This window comes from Erinaceus europaeus, chromosome X (assembly GCF_950295315.1).
Source record: "Erinaceus europaeus chromosome X, mEriEur2.1, whole genome shotgun sequence".
NCBI lineage: Eukaryota > Metazoa > Chordata > Mammalia > Eulipotyphla > Erinaceidae > Erinaceus > Erinaceus europaeus.
The window spans coordinates 112,644,186-112,660,573 of record NC_080185.1 but is presented as its reverse complement, the minus strand read 5'-3'; the positions used below and the strand labels follow the sequence as shown (position 1 = coordinate 112,660,573).

At 40.9% G+C, this 16,388-nt stretch overlaps 1 protein-coding gene across 5 annotated transcripts in view; it reads left to right on the top strand.

The window, feature by feature from the left end:
* The window catches only part of ZFX (zinc finger protein X-linked), a 55,676-nt gene that overhangs the window by 20,860 nt on the left and 18,428 nt on the right, over nt 1-16,388 (top strand). For all 5 annotated transcript variants that reach the window (XM_060182824.1, XM_007534077.3, XM_060182821.1 and 2 more), the window contains 2 exons: nt 2,134-2,219; nt 8,196-8,756. In XM_060182824.1, the coding sequence (XP_060038807.1) occupies nt 2,162-2,219; nt 8,196-8,756 (619 nt within the window). In that variant the 5' untranslated portion in view covers nt 2,134-2,161. The remainder of the gene's footprint in view (nt 1-2,133; nt 2,220-8,195; nt 8,757-16,388) is intronic.

The following is a 16,388-nucleotide window of genomic DNA, read 5'->3' as shown; positions in this document are numbered from 1 at the left end:
TCTGGCCAGAGATTGAACCTGAGACTTTGGAGCCAGCCTCAGGCATAAGTCTCTTTGCATAACCATTATGCTATCTACCTGGCTCAGGGATTTTTTTTTTTTTAATTTAAGAAAGGAGGCATTAACAAAACCATAGGATAAGAGGGGTACAGTTCCACAAAATTCCCACCACCCTATCTCCATATCCCATTCCCTCCCCTGATAGTTTTCCCATTCTCTACCTCTCTGGGAGTATGGACCCAGGGTCATTGTGGGTTACAGAAGGGGGAAGGTCTGGCTTCTGTAATTGCTTCCCCGCGGAACATGGGTGTTGACTGGTCGATCCATACTCCCAGTCTGCCTCTCTCTTTCCCTAGTAGGGTGGGTCTCTGGGGAAGCAGAGCTCCTGGACACATTGGTGGGGTCGCCTGTCCAGGGAAGTCTGGTCAGCATCGTGCTGGCATCCGGAACCTGGTGGCTGAAAAGAGAGTTAACATACAAAGCCAAACAAATTGTTGAACAGTCATGGACCTAAAGGCTGGAATAGTGCAGATGAGGTGTTGGGGGGTATTTCCTGCAGGCTCTTGTTTACTTCAGCTTTCAGGTATATATTTTCCCCTAGTTTATGGGCATGTGTGAACATATGCTCTATCTCAGGGGACCTGGACTGTATCTAGGTTTGGGGACTTTATTGGGGAGTGGAACACTTGGAATGGAATTAGAGAATACTATGAAAGAACAGGTCTCACCCGAGTGTTGAAGTTGAAGGGTTGTCATTCCACACCTGAAGTCTCTGGACACAGTCTGAAGTGAAGCATGCTGGGGTGGCACTCGTTGTGTTGATTGGGTTGCGATCCGCAGATGCAGTATTATTTGATTTGAATTGAGAGAAGCATGCAGGAAAGTGGGCCCCACCATAAGGTTCCAGGACTGGGGGAAATATAGGCTCTCTAGTGGAAATGTGAGGTTCCTGCTGTCTTAGGGTTCAAGAAGACAATGCATAGTTATTGTTATCATCACATTATTTGGTGATTGGGTTAATTTTGAAAAGTCCCTTTGTTAGGGTTTGGGGTATAATACCCAGCATTTTGTATATAGCTGTGCTACCGGTTGCTTCTGTTCTCCCTGGTCTAGGCTTTTGAGAGAGTCAATGTATCAAAGACTCAGCCTATGTATTAAAAAGGACAATTTTTTTTATGATGAGATAGGGCAGGAGGAAGAGAGAACTACTATGGCATTGCTCTGGCATGTGTGATGCCAGGTATCAAAACTGGGAACCCCTTCTACCCCAATGTTTCAGCCACTGGGCCTCCTCTGTTTTGTCCCTCAGAGCATTCACTGGATTCTCTTTATTTTTTATTTGTAAACTTTATCTCAGTTTTAAACTGAAGTTGAAAAATGACTCCTATGTTACAGTTCTGGGAGCAAGAGTGGGAAGGAGGAAGACAGATTCTGAGACTTCCTTGGTTTCACATTCTCAGGGACAGAACTTTTTTAAAAATTATTTTTGTGCTCAAAGACCTTCCCCCCCCAAAATCCATTTTATAACTAATGTCAATCAGCTATAGCCAGGGAGACTATAAATACAATGGGAATTTTATTTCTCTAGATCAGTGGGTTAGTTAAGAGAGGTCATTCATTGTTAGTTAGGAAGACAGCAAAGGGTGGTTAGTACAATTTTACACTTTGAATTTTTACTATTTGTCTAATATATTGGCTGAAAGATAACTGACTACATTAAGCTCAGATAATATGAAAATTGAATACTTACTACCCCTTCCCCCACTAAGCTACAGAGTGTGTTGAAGGTCGGGGCAGTGTAGTGGTCACACATGTGTTGAAATTCATCAAGGGGTGTGTGTGTGTGTTTGTGTGTGTTTGTGTGTGTGTGTGTGTGTGTGTGTGTGATGTAAACAACCTCTCAGTTACATGAAAAGTCTAGGTAAAGTTGACTTATTTATCTGTCTTTGCTTGTCATATAGCTGCCCAAATACCACTGGAAATCAATTTTCTTTTTATTTTTAGACAGATTTTTTCAACAGTTGTTTTTCTTTCAAATAATTTTGAATGTCTTAGAAATGTAGGTGTCAAGGTGACATTTTAAATGCATGAGATAAAGTAATATTCGCTTCCCCCCCCCCCCCCCCCATTTAGGAGTTGTGACTGATGAGAATTAAAGGCCATGGATGAAGATGGACTTGAATTGCAACCACAAGAGCCACACTCATTTTTTGACACAGGTATAACTGCTTGGGTTGTTCTACTTCTCAACTAGCCGCAAATTTGTCACATTGGTATTCACACTTAGACACCTAGTTATCCCATCAAGCCTACCACTGTTAAAGTGAGCACATTATCATTGCCCTCCTAAAAATCGAAGTCCCTCACAACCAACTCATATTATTATTATTGTGTAACAATATCCAAGCCTTAAGTGTCCCCCTCAGTTATTCTCATCTCATGTTATATAGCACTGAGTCTTGTTAGTTTTCTCTTGAAAATGGTCACTGTTTACATTTCTACATTCTCTATACTTCCTCCCCCAGAGACAGGCTCTGTCATCTTAGTCTGCAATAACTTCTAAATTATTTTCTTTACCCTTAATCTCTTATCTAGCCCACCAGCCAGAGTGCTGATCATAAAATAGCACACGATCATGCTATTTTCCATTATAAGTAAAAATCCAAGACCTACATTCTGTTCTCACAAGTTGACAAAGAGAGCCCTTTGCTTCAGGAAGACAGCTTTACTGACCACTGTACAAGAAAAATTTAATCAGTGAATTCTAAAAATAGAAATTAGGGCCAAAGAAATAGCTCATTTGGTAGAGCACATGTCTTGCCAGGCACACAGACAAGGTCCAAGCCCCCAGCACTACACAAAAGGTGCTGTGGCACCAGAGGAAGCTCTGTGCTATGGTATCTCTTTCTCTTTGTCTCAATACCTGAATTGGGGGGGGGGGATCATATAAGTGGTGAAATCACATACATCTGAGATGTCCCAGCTTATTAAAGAAAGAAAAAAATTGTTTGAGATTATGGATTTGTCATAGTTCTGCTTAAATAGTATTGTAAGGGAGTCGGACAGTAGCGCAGCGGGTTAAGCACATGTGGCACAAAGCGCAAGGACCGGAGTAAGGATCCCAGTTTGAGCCCCCGGCTCCCCACCTGCAGGGGAGTCGCTTCACAGGCAGTGAAGCCGGTCTGCAGGTGTCTGTCTTTCTCTCCCCCCTCTGTCTTCTCCTCTCTCCATTTCTCTCTGTCCTATCCAACAACGAACGACATTAACAACAACAATAATTACCACAACAAGGCTACAGCAACAAGGGCAACAAAAGGGGGGAAGAATGGCCTCTAGGAGGAGTGGATTCATGGTATAGGCACTGAACCCCAGCAATAACCCTGGAGGCAAAAAAGATAGCATTGTAAATTGATTGTACTGGGTTTTATAATGTAATTTGACTTTATATTACTAGACTTTCTTTTTTTGATTTTCATTTATTATTGGATAGAGATAGAAATTGAGAGGGGGGGAGATAGAGAAGAAGAGAGACAGAGAGACACCTGCAGCCCTGCTTTACCACTCATGAAAGTTTCCTGCAGATGGGGACTAAGGGCTTGAACCTGCATCCTTGTGCACTATAATGTGTGCACCTAACCAGGTGTGCCACCGCCTGGCTCCTTTATACCTTATTTTCAAACGTGTTTGTTTGTTTATTTATTTTTGTTGTTATTGCTGTTGTCATTGTTGCTGGATAGGACAGTGAAATCGAGAGAGGAGGGGAAGACAGAGATCCTTGTGCCGGTCCTTGCGCTTCGCGCCATGTGCACCTAATCTGCTGTGCCATTGCCTGGCCCTCTATTTTTTGAGAGACACACACACACATCAGAGCACCAGCATATGCCATGTCTGGGAATCAAACCAAGGGTCTCATTCATACAAGTCCTGTGCTTTCCCCACTGAGCCACCTCCCTGAGGTGGACTTGAAATGATCATATTGTACTATATTAAAGAAATAATGGGGGGTTGGGTGGGCTCAAGGACCGGCGTAAGGATGCTGGTTCCAGCCCCTGGCTCCCCACTTGCAGAGGGGTCTCTTCACAAGCTGTGAAGCAGGTTTGCAGGTGTCTATCTTTCTCCACCCCCACCCCCCGTTTTCTCCTCCTCTCTCAATTTCTCTCTGTCCTTTCCAGCAACAACAGTAATGGCAACAACAATGGGAGAAGATGGCCGCCAGGAGCAGTGGATTTGTAGTGTAGGCACCGAGCCCCAGCGATAACCCTGGGGCAAAAATAAAAAATTAAAAAAACAAAAAAAATAACGGGGGCTGGGGTGTTGGCACACCTGGTTAAGCACTCACATTACAGAGAGCAAGGACCTAGGTTTGAGCCCCCATCCCCACCTGTGAGGGGTTTGTGTGTGTGTGTGTGTGTGTGTGGGGGGGGGAAGCTTCACGAGCTGCGGAGCAAGGCTGCAGGTTTTTTTTCCCTCTCCCCTCTCAGTTTCCCTCTGTCTTTATCCAATAATAAATAAATACAAATTTAAAAAAGGAAAACTATACTTTAAAAAAAGAAATAACCTTTTTAGGATTTTAAATCTAAAAGTTTATTTAATCTCTAGTGGGGATATATATTCTGCTCAGCTCTGGTTTATAGTGATGCTGGAGATTGAATCTAGGATCTTTGGAGCTTAACCATTTGGAGTCTTTTTGCAAACCATTGTGCTATTCTCCCAAGTCCTGTGTATATTTTTGTTAACATTTTGGGATAGTCTTGATTCACATTTGGTAATTTAACTTCAATAATGGTAAATGCAAAGTCTTAATCATTTCTAAGTTTGAACATGAAATGTAATGTGCTTGAAAGAGGACCTGAGTTCTTTGGATAAAAGCTCACACTCTTTGCTGACTTAATCTTGCCAGAAGTAAGTCTGCGACATGAGCTAAATGGTAGACTAGAGCACTGTTGCATTTTTTTTTTTTAAATTTTTTATTTAAGAAAGGATTAGTGAACAAAAACATATGGTACAACTCCACACAATTCCCACCACCCAATCCCCATAATCCCCCCCCTTCCATGGTACCTTTCCCATTCTCTAGCCCTCTGGGAGCGCATTTTAGCCCTGATTGTTAACATTATGGTGTTCATCTGCCGGAGCCTCCATTGTCATATGCCCTAATAATGAAACCTCTCATTACAGTTTTTTAGAACACGTCCTATACATTCCCATTTGATCTTCACCACAGTTCTGTGACGTATGCATGGCAGATAACTACTGTCCTTATTTTACAGATGAGGAAACACAACTCAGAAGTTTAATGACTTGCCCAGGGTCACAAAACTGTTAGTGTCCAGATGTTTTCTGTTTTGGATTTTGTAGCCAGTACTCTTGCCACTAAATGCTTTCACCTCCGTATCTGCAGAGTGAAGATTACACAGCTTATTATTGGTATTAATATTGGATACAAATGAGTCCAAGCCATCTTTCTAGAAGTTACATAGAAATTAAAGCAAACAAGTATTGTTAGTATTTCTAGATGTAATTAAAAGGGATATTAGCCATCATTAAGCCATCCTTATGTGGGGATAGATAGTATAATGGCTATGCAAAGAGACTCATGCTTGTCGCTTCAAAGTCCCAGGTTCATTCCCCCGCAACACGGCAAGCTAGAGGTGAGCAGTGCTCTGGTTTAAAAAAAAAAGGGGGGGGGGGGAGGAGTGCAGCAGGTTATGCACACATGGTGGCAAAGACGACCAGTATAAGGATCCCAGTTCAAGTCCCCGGCTCCCTACCTGCAGGGGAGTGGCTTCACAAGCGGTGAAGCAGGTCTGCAGGTGTCTCTCTTTCTCTCCCCCTCTCTGTCTTCCATTCCTCTCTCTGTTTCTCTCTGTCCTATCCAACAACAATGACATCAATAACAATAATAATAACCCCAATAATGATTAAAAAACCAACAAGGGCAACAAACAGTAAAAAAATAAGTAGCCTCCAGGAGCAGTGGATTTGTGCTGCGGGCACTTAGCCCCAGCAATAACCCTGGAGGCAAAAATAAATAAATAAATAAATAAATAAAAGAAGAAAAAAAATCCTACATTTTTAAGGACTTGGCCCTAAAGGTTTAGATCATTTGTGTTTGCTAAAGCCATGTATCTCTTTGAGGTTTTGGCCAGTGACACATAGTCATTGAGTTAGGCAGCTGGCTGGCTTGGCCTGTTCTGAGTCATATCCAGAAGTACTAATTTACTAAGTCGCTTTTTAGGTAAGACTTTTACTATAAAACTTCTTTTGCTTTTCTCTGGATCTGAGGTTAAGATACTGGATTGAATTTTATTTTATCTTGTTAATATTTTGGGCAAGAATAGCTGATTTCAGTTTCCATTTGGGGCATTCAGAGCACCATAATCTGGACAAATTGTGTGATCTTGGTGAAATCATTGAATCTCACTGGGTTTCAATTCATTTACCTCTTTAACTGCAGTGTAGATCAGAGTAGGGCTTTTGTATTTTGAGAAACCGAGGCTTAGGGTTGGAGGGGCTGGGAGGAGGCTAGACGGAGGCAGAGGACCTTGGTGAAGTTGGGTACATTTGCTCCAAACTGAACTCACCTACCACCTCTTCTGAGAAGTTGCACTTTTATTCTTTTTATTTATTTATTTATTTATTTGCCTCCATGGTTATCCCTGGGGCTCGCTGCCTGCACTACGAATCTACGGCTCCTGGTGGCCATGTTTTCCATTTTGTAGTTGTTGATGTTGTTGGATAGGACAGAGAAATCGAGAGAGGAGGGGAGAGCAGGGTGAGAGAAAGACACTTGCAGACTTGCTTCACTGCTTGTGAAGCAATCCTTCCCTGCATGGGGGTAGCCGGGGGCTTGAATCCAGATCCTAACGCTGGTCCTTGCTTTGTGTCATGTGTGCTTAACCTGCTGCACCTCCCCCGGTCCCCCACTTTTATTCTTTACTGAAGAGGCTCTAACCAGTTGTCTTTCCTCCTTTTGGGCACTCCTTGGTCCATATTCTTTTTTTTTTTTATTGTTTTTTATTTATTTCTTTATTTTCCCTTTTGTTGTCCTTGTTTTTTTTTATTCTTGTTGTAGTTATTATTGTTGTTAGATAGGACAGAGAGAAATGGAGAGAGGAGAGGAAGACAGAGGGGGAAAGATAGACACCTACAGACCTGCTTCACCACCTGTGAAGCGACTCCCCTACAGTTGGGGAGCCAGGGGCTCGAACCAGGATCCTTCAGCTGGTCCTTGCACTGCATGCCACGTGTGCTTAACCCATTGTGCTATCGCCAACTCCCGGTCCAGCTTCTTTTATAGCCTAGATTCAGAGGTAATGTTTTAATTTTTTTAGTTATAAGTGGAGGGTATTGATAGGGTTAATGTATCAGAACTAAAGGGAAGAAGGTGAAAGGAATAAAATGGAAGTGAAGTAAAAGAAGTGAAAAGAAGAAAAGTACTAGTTGAGGGGAGGAAGGGAGAGAGAAAGATGGAGTGAGAAGGAAGAGAGAACAAACATATGAGGGAAAACTGTCACCTAGTATTGTATTCTTGGCTTTTTTTTTTTTTTAAACCAGCACTGCTCAGCTCTGGTTTTTGGTGGTGCGGAGGATTGAACCTGGGACTCTGGAGCCTCAGGCATGAGAGTCTCTTTGCATAACGGTTATGCTATCTGCCCCCACTTCTTTATTAATTTTAATACCATTCCTTAGGTACCCAGGCATATGTGTTCACTTTAGTCTCTTGGTTGAATTTAAATTTTAAAAAGACTTATTCATTTTATGAAAGAGAGTAGAGCAGTACTCTAGCACGTGTCATGTTGGGAGTCAAACCTAGGGCTGCCTTATACATCCGAGTTCTATGCTGTACCCACTGAGCCATCTCTCCAACTGCTGGGTTTACTTTTTGTTCAGAATTCTACTTTCAGTGATGGTTTTCTTTTGTGACTCCCTTAAAGGCTTTGGTTTTGTATTAATTCCACATGTATTAATTGATCGGGATGGGTATAAAGATTCTTATATTAAATTTTTATCTCTGATTTAACTAAAGAACAGGTTGTCTTTTTTTTTTTTTTTTTTAAATTATTTCTTTAATCTGTCTCAGTGTTTGAGAAAACCAAGGAGCTATTCTATTTTCCTGGTAGAAGTTAAATAACATAGTAATTGAAGTGGTCATGCTTGCTGACCTGAAATTGTACTTTTTTTTTTTTTTAAAGGAGCTGATGTTACACACATGGATGGTGATCAGATTGTTGTGGAAGTACAAGAAACTGTTTTTGTTTCAGATGTTGTGGATTCAGACATAACTGTGCATAACTTTGTTCCTGATGATCCTGACTCAGTTGTAATCCAAGATGTTATTGAGGACGTTGTTATAGAAGATGTTCAGTGCACAGATATCATGGAAGAATCTGATGTTTCTGAAACAGTCATCATTCCTGAACAAGTGTTGGACTCAGATGTAACTGAAGAAGTTTCTTTAACACACTGCACAGTCCCAGACGATGTGTTAGCTTCTGACATTACTTCAGCCTCAATGTCTATGCCAGAACACGTCTTGACAAGTGAATCAATACACGTGTCTGACGTTGAGCACGTGGTTCATGATAGTGTAGTGGAAGCAGAAATCGTCACTGACCCTCTGACAAGCGATGTAGTTTCAGAAGAGGTGCTGGTAGCAGATTGTGCCTCTGAAGCAGTCATAGATGCCAATGGGATCCCTGTGGACCAGCAAGATGATGACAAAAGCAACTGTGAGGACTATCTTATGATTTCCTGTAAGTCTTGGGGTATAGTGATTATCGAAAGTGTTTTTTTTTCTGAATATTTATTTATTCCCTTTTGTTGCCCTAGTTGTTTTATTGTTGTAGTTATTATTGTTGTTGTTGTTGTTGGATAGGACAGAGAGAAATGGAGAGAGGAGGGGAAGACAGAGAGGGGGAGAGAAAGACACCTACAGATCTGCCTCACCGCCTATGAAGCAACTCCCCTGCAGGTGGGGAGCCTGGGGCTCTAACCGGGATCCTTAGGCCGGTCCTTGCGCTTTCCCGTTGCGCTGCTACCTAGCACCCGACTCCATCAAAAGTATTTTTAAGGCTGTCTTTCCTAACTTAGATCAGATGTGAAATTTTTTTGACTTTTCTGTAATTGTAAAATTACAGTAAATTTCATAGACCAGATTGGAGACTGTAAAAGAACCCAAAACTAAGAAAAATGAAGTGATGCAGAATCAAGAGTTGTTTTTCTGTAGGGATGCAATGGAAAGTTGAAGTTTCTGTAATCTAGAAAGAAAAATGGAAAACATTAGAACTGAACTTTATGAAGTCATGAAGGATGTGATGAGTCTGTTAATAGCCCGTATTAGAATTAGAAACCCTCTTGAAACAGAGTTCAACTTGTAGGAAAAAAAAAAGATAGCCAAACTACTTAATATCCCTATACATGAATGTATAATATCAAATAGTAAACTTATTTAGTTTACTTCTTGTAATATCTAAAATACTATCTATATGACATTGCATCGAAAAGAGCTCTGGAATATATAAAACCAAATTACAAAACATTTCAGCTATGTGACTGAGGCTATTGAAGAAAAATGTGTTTTGGTATACACCTTTAAATGTTTAACATCTGAGAGGACAGCTGTGTCCTCTTACAACGTATTTCTTGTTACCTCTTCCAGAGATAAAATTCTCAGTTGTATAGACCACATCCTGACCCAGTATGAAATTCTTATACCTTAGAAACTAAACTTAAAAAACCAACAGACTCTGCTTTGTTTAATTTCTGTTATAATGTATGACTTTAATATACATTGTCTGTTACCAGCATTTTAAGTAATACTTTTTAAAAGACCTCAGGATTTGAAAATCAGAGAATTCTTGCTATAAAAAGGAAGAAAACACCTTTATATTCAACACATTTATTGAACTCTTGCTATGTGTCAGACATTGTAGGTGGTACAGAAGTGGATATGTACCAAATAAAAAGATGCATAAAATCATTGTCCTTGGAAAGATTACAGTCTACCCTACCGTGGGAGAGAAAGATAGGCTGCATTGTGATGCAGAGTTGTGACTAAGTTGCTGTGGAGACAAGATGAAGTTGCTGACCTTTAAATTCAAGGATGAATTCTAGTTCTACAAGATGAAGAAAGGCAGACATTCCAGGCAAATGGTATAGTATGTGAAAAAAGGTGCTGACATTTGCTGAGAACCTTAGGACTTAACGGATGTACTTGTATACCTTTCTGTACTTTTGTTTGTTAGAACAGATTGCTAGGAACAAAATTGCTATATCAAAAGATACACACATTTACAGGTCTGGTTATAATGCCTCAGTATGTTTCCTAATAAAACTCTTCTGACCAGTCTTATGAGAATGTCCATTTACCTATACTACCAAAACAGGATATTATCTTCCTTTTTACTTTGTGCTGTTCTGATAGGAAAAAATAGTGTCCTATGTCAAATTTGAGGTGTCCCCTCCTTCCCACTCCCCACAGCACTACTCAGCTCTGGTTTCTGGTAGTCTGTGGGATTAAACCTGGGACTTCAGAGCCTTAGTTGTGACAGTCTTTGCATAATCATTATGCTATCTCCCTCACTTTTTTTTCTTCAAGATTTATTATTAATGATAGAGAAGGATGAAGAGAGAGAACCAGAACATGCTGATTTCACTTGAAGTGTCAGCCACTGAGAAGAGAGCTGGCTATTTCATTGGGCAGTTTAGAAGAACATTGGTATCCTAGTTAGAATAGTCTCACAAATGCATGGGCTGAAGGAGAGGAGCTAGGAAAGAGAGGAGCTGTGCCATACAGATTGAGAAGCTGGTGGAAGTGTACTAGGTGAAGTGGTTAGTACACATTGCCTTCTTGAAGGTTCGTGAAGGGACAGAAAGAAGAGATAATTGGACAGCATTTGGCAGTTGGTGTGTGTTAGTGAGTGACAGAGTGGGAGTAAAGGTAAAGAAGGAACTAACGAGTGGGGGACGTGTGGTAGGAGACCCACCGAGTAGATCACACACATTGGTAGTGTATACGTACAAATAATCTTTGTGACACTATAGTTTCCTTATATTTTCATTTGCTTTGATGACAGGGATACTGGGAAAGAGAGAGACAGATACCAGAGCACTGCTCAGCTCTGGCTTTTGGTTGTGTGTGGGATTGATGCTGGGATTTTGGAGCCCCAAGCATGAAAGTCTTTTTGCATAACCAATATGCAATTTCTGCAGCTTGTCAAAGAAATAGCTGTTGAACCTATAAAAGCAATAATTGAAAGTCTTTGGATGTTATGCTTCACCCAAGCCACTGCTGCCAGAAGCTATGGACTCTTACTTGGTTCTGATCAGGCTAGAGAAGGTCATGCTGCTTTTATAGGACTTCGGAATTTTGTGTCTCAAGTTGTTTCTTAGTTCTCCTTTAATCTGAGACAACTGCCAGACATCCCTAATGGCGCTGTAGTGTCTTAAACCTCCTGACGTTTCCACTTTGCAGCTGGCTAGCAAAGATGCTATTTTGTGAAACATCGATTTATACCACGGGAAAGGTGGAGAAGATCTGGTGATGATGAGTCAGACTTTGCTTTATAAATAGCTGCAGGAAATAATATTCTTTGTATGTCTCTGATGTTAAGAAGATGCTACTCTTTAGGTTTTATTGTCATCTCCATGTCTTTTTTTTTTTAAAGCAATTTACTAAATTATAATAGGAGTATAATTCCCCACTATTTCCACCACCAGAGTTCATTGCTGTTCTCTCCCTCCCCAGAAACTGCCATAGTTCTCACAGGTCTAGATAATCTAACACTTCCTTTCTAAGGTACCTTCACACTTATTACTATTTACAGTTGTTCTTCCTTTTACTTCTTTCCTCTTAGATAAGGGAAACAGTGCCTGACTTCCTCTGGTGTTTTCTAGATTCTCTTCCCTTTCAGTAATGGTATAAAAAACGAAGGTTCTGGGAGTCAGGCGGTAGTGCAGCGGGTTAAGCGCAGGTTAAGGACCAGTGTAAGGAACCTGGTTCGAGCCTCCGTCTCCCCACCTGCAGGGGAGTCACTTCACAGGCGGTGAAGCAAGTCTGCAGGTGTCTATCTTTCTCTCCCTCTCTCTCTTCCCCTCCTCTCTCCATTTCTCTCTGTCCTAACCAACAAAAAGAAAAGAAAGACAAAAAAACAAGGGCAACAAAAGGAAATAAATAAATAGATATTTAAAAAAAAAAAAAAAGAAGATTCCTGGTCACAAAGTGCTGGGTCCCCTAGGGATTGGGGATTAGTGCTCTCTGGTCATCTTTCCCTAATTGCTTCACTCATGAAACAAATCCCACTTGCAGGTGGGGAGCTGGACTCGGGGAGGGGATGAACCTGGGCCCTTACAGTTATTAATATGTGTGCTAAACTGGGTACACCATTGCCTGCACCCTCTCTTGGGAGTATGGACCAAAATTTTTTTTTTGTGGTGCAGAAGGAAGAACAAATTAAGAAAAATTACAATAATTTAAACTTGGTCTTTTAAGTTAGTTTGCCTAAGTAAAAGTATATTGTCATTTTTAACATGCTAATTATAAAATTGGAAAATTTACTTTGCCCATAAATTTTATAAAACTTTTTGATGGTAATGAGTGTGGAGTTCTATTTAGTTGTTATTGTTATTATTATTACTATTATTATTATTATTATTTTGCCTCCAGGGTTATTGCTGGGGCTTGGTGCATGCACTGTGTATCCACTGCTCCTGGAAGCCATTTTTCCCCATTTTTGTTTTGCCTTGTTGTATTTGTTGTTATTGTTGTCATTGCTATTGTTGTTGGATAGGACAGAGAGAAATGGAGAGAGGAGGGGAAAACAGAGAGGGAGAGAGAAAGATCAACACCTGCAGACCTGTTTCACAGCTTGTGAAGTGACCCCTGCAGGTGGGGAACTGGGGGCTTGAACCGTGTTCCTTACGCCCTTTTAATATTTTACTTATTTAGTTTCCCTTTTGTTGCCCTTGTTGTTTTTTATTGTTGTTATAGTTATTATTGTTGTTATTGATGTCGTTGTTAGGACAGAGAAATGGAGAGAGGAGGGGAAGATGGGGAGAGAAAGTTGCCTGTGAAGTGATTCCCCTACAGGTGGGGAGCCAGGGGGTCGAACCAGGATCCTTATGCCAGTCCTTGCGCTTTGCGCCACCTGTGCCTAACCTGCTGTGCTACTGCCCAACTCCCGGTCCTTGCGTTTTTGCTCTATGTGCGCATAACCACCCTGCCTCCCAAAATACTTTCTTGAAGTTTTTGTCAAGAATAAAATGCTCAAATAAGGTAAAGATAACCTTCTCTTACCACCACAAAATAGATTGGGTAAAAAAGAATGTATCTTGAAAATCTTATAAACAGGGCTTCAGATGGGTCTTGTGACTCATATTTGCTGCTTATTTGCTTGAGACTTAGTCAAAATCATCTGGCAACTTGCCCTTTGAACAGATCTGTAATTACTTTGTGGAATAATTGGGTGTCAGGAAGCGGGAGAGAGAGAAAGTGGGGGCAGAGGGAGAGGGAGAGAGAGAGCAGCCTTTCCTTTCTGAGTCTTAACAACACTTGCACCTTAAGTTAGCTACCCTTCCTTTGGAGACTCACCCTGCTACTCACTAGCTGTGTGAATTTGCATTAGTTACTAACTTCTTTTTGCCTTTAATTTTCTTTTGTTTTTTAATATTTTGCTTACTTTTTAGTTATTGAATAGAGACAGAGAGAAATTGAGAGGGGAAAGGGAGATAGAGAGGGGAAAAGACAGAGACACGTGCACCACTCGTGAAGCTTTCCCCCTGCAGGTGGGGACCAGGAGCTTGAACCTGAGTCCTTGCACACAGTAGTGTGTGCACTCAACCAGGTGCGCCACTGCCTGGCCCCTCCCTTAATTTTCTTATTTGTGAAATGCTACCTGACTTTCAGAGTGGTAGTGAGAGCACATCCATCAGGTGTCCAGTGCAGAGTCTGCCTGTCGGTATCTGCTAGCCATTGCTAGCGTCACCTAGAGTCTTTTTCAGCTGGCAAGATGAGCTCTGGACTAGTTTCACTTGTTCCATCAGGAAATTCTTGACTAAGAGCAGGCAGAGTGGGATTATAATGGTCATTGTTTTGTTTTCCTTATGAATTTATAGCATGAAAGAAATCATTTCTTGGTTTACTAGGTCAGTTAACCATGCTTTCAGCCCTGGTCAGTGCAATTTGGCAAATTTCTTTCATTAATTACATCTCTGACACTATCCTAGAGATCACTGTCATTTAAGACAGTCACTTGAATGTCTCGAACCCTTTAATTCTCTATAGAATGAGGCTAATTTCATTAAACCTCTGACTCTTTACAGGAGAGTTTCAAGAATTAAAGATGAGAGTGTAACAAATTATTTGAAATATTTTATAGGCTATATAATAAAAAAGATGGAATTTTAACCCCAGGAATAAATTTCTTGAGGATAAGAAAGGGGAATCCTAAATGCTAAGTATCAAGTATAATTGATGTATTAGAACATTTACCTCATTGGCAGAATGTTCCTGCAAGCTAAATTTTCTTTTAGGTGCTCTTATTTTACATCTGTAAAGTGGAGATAAAACATTTGGATCATGGAGTTGCTGTCCTGATTTCATGATAAAATATAGAGAGGGGAGTCGGACTGTAGTGCGGCGGGTTAAGCGCAGGTGGCGCAAAGCACAAGGACCGGCATAAAGATCCCGGTTCGAACCCCGGCTCCCCACCTGCAGGGGTGTAGCTTCACAGGCGGTGAAGCAGGTCTGCAGGTGTCTATCTTTCTCTCCTCCTCTCTGTCTTCCCCTCCTCTCTCCATTTCTCTCTGTCCTATCCAACAACGACAACAACAATAATAACTACAACAATAAAACAACAAGGGCAACAAAAAGGAATAAATAAATAAAATAAAATTAAAAAAAAAAAATAAATAAAATAAAATATAGAGAAACCCCCTGTTACAGATGCTCATGAGCTCAAGTACCCTTTCAAGAGAAATTTGTCCATATTTCCATTGTTAAATAGCCAACCTGGCCACAAAATTGAGGTGACTAAGTAGTAAGGCTTCTGGACTTGTCAGAATAAGTATTCTGATTTGAAGAACTGACTTTCTGTGTGACAGCATTTCTGAATATGGTTTTATAAGGGGCTTGGTTTACCTCCTTGACTTCAAGCCTAATATTCACACCTGGGAATCTTGTTAAACCTTTAGGAAAGATTTGTGTTTTCAACCTTCCTGTTGAAGTAACTTACTGAGGAGGTGAAAGCATCTTTATTTTTCTTTGAAATTAGCTGATTTCAGATCTCATAGGGTCACTAACTTCTAGTTCAAAACTTTTAAAATTCCTATTGAGGTGGGCTGGGCAGTCGCACACATGGATAAGTGGACATGTTACCATGCAAAAGGACGTGGGTTCAAGCCCTTATCCTCACCTGTAGGAGGGAAGTTTCACAAGTGGTGAAACAGTACTGCAGGTGTCTCTGTCTTTCTCATTCCTTCTCAGCTTCTCTCTGTCCTAGCAAATAAATAATTCAAACAAACAAAAAAACTCTGTTGAAATTTGGCAGAGTTGCAGTGTTAAGATTTTACTTGATGTGTTCCAGGTGGTGGCGTAGTGGCTAATGTGTTGGGCTCTCAATCATGCGGTCCTGAGTTCAGTCCCTGGCAACACCTGTACCATAGTAATGCTCTGGTTTTCTTTCTCTCCTCCTAAATCTTTCATTAATAAATAAAAAATTATAATAAAAAATCTTTAAAGCAATTTTACTTGATTTTGGACTACAGAGTAACTTAGATGAGTGAGTTAAAAGCTTGCGTGCCTGAGAGCAGCGGGTTAAGCGCATACGGCCCAAAACGCCAGGGCTGGTGTAAGGATCCCGGTTCAAGCCCTTAGCTCCCCACCTGCAGTGAGTTGCTTTGCAAGTGGTGAAGCAGGTCTACAGGTGTCTATCTTTCTCTTCCCCCCTCTGTGTTCCCCTCCTTCTCTTGATTCCTCTCTGTCCTATCCAACAATAACAAGGGCAACAAAATGGGAAAAATGGTCTCCAGGACCAGTGGATTCGTAGTGCAGGCACCGAGCCCCAGCAATAACCCTGGAGGCAAAAAAAAAAAAAAAAAAAAAACTTGCATGCCCAAGGGATGTTCCCAGTTCAACATTTGGTACCACATTTGCTGGGGTGGTACTTTGACTTCTTTCTCTTGTATGCAATTCTCTTTCATATGATTTAAACAATAAAGTTTATCTTAAAATTTATTTTAAAAGATTTTACTTTATTATTTTTTTAAAAAATTTTTAATCTTTATTTATTTATTGGATAGAGACAGCCAGAAATTGAGAGGAGGAGAGAGACAGAGAGACACCTGCAAACCTGCTTCACCACTGGTAAAGCCTTCCCCCTGTAGGTGGG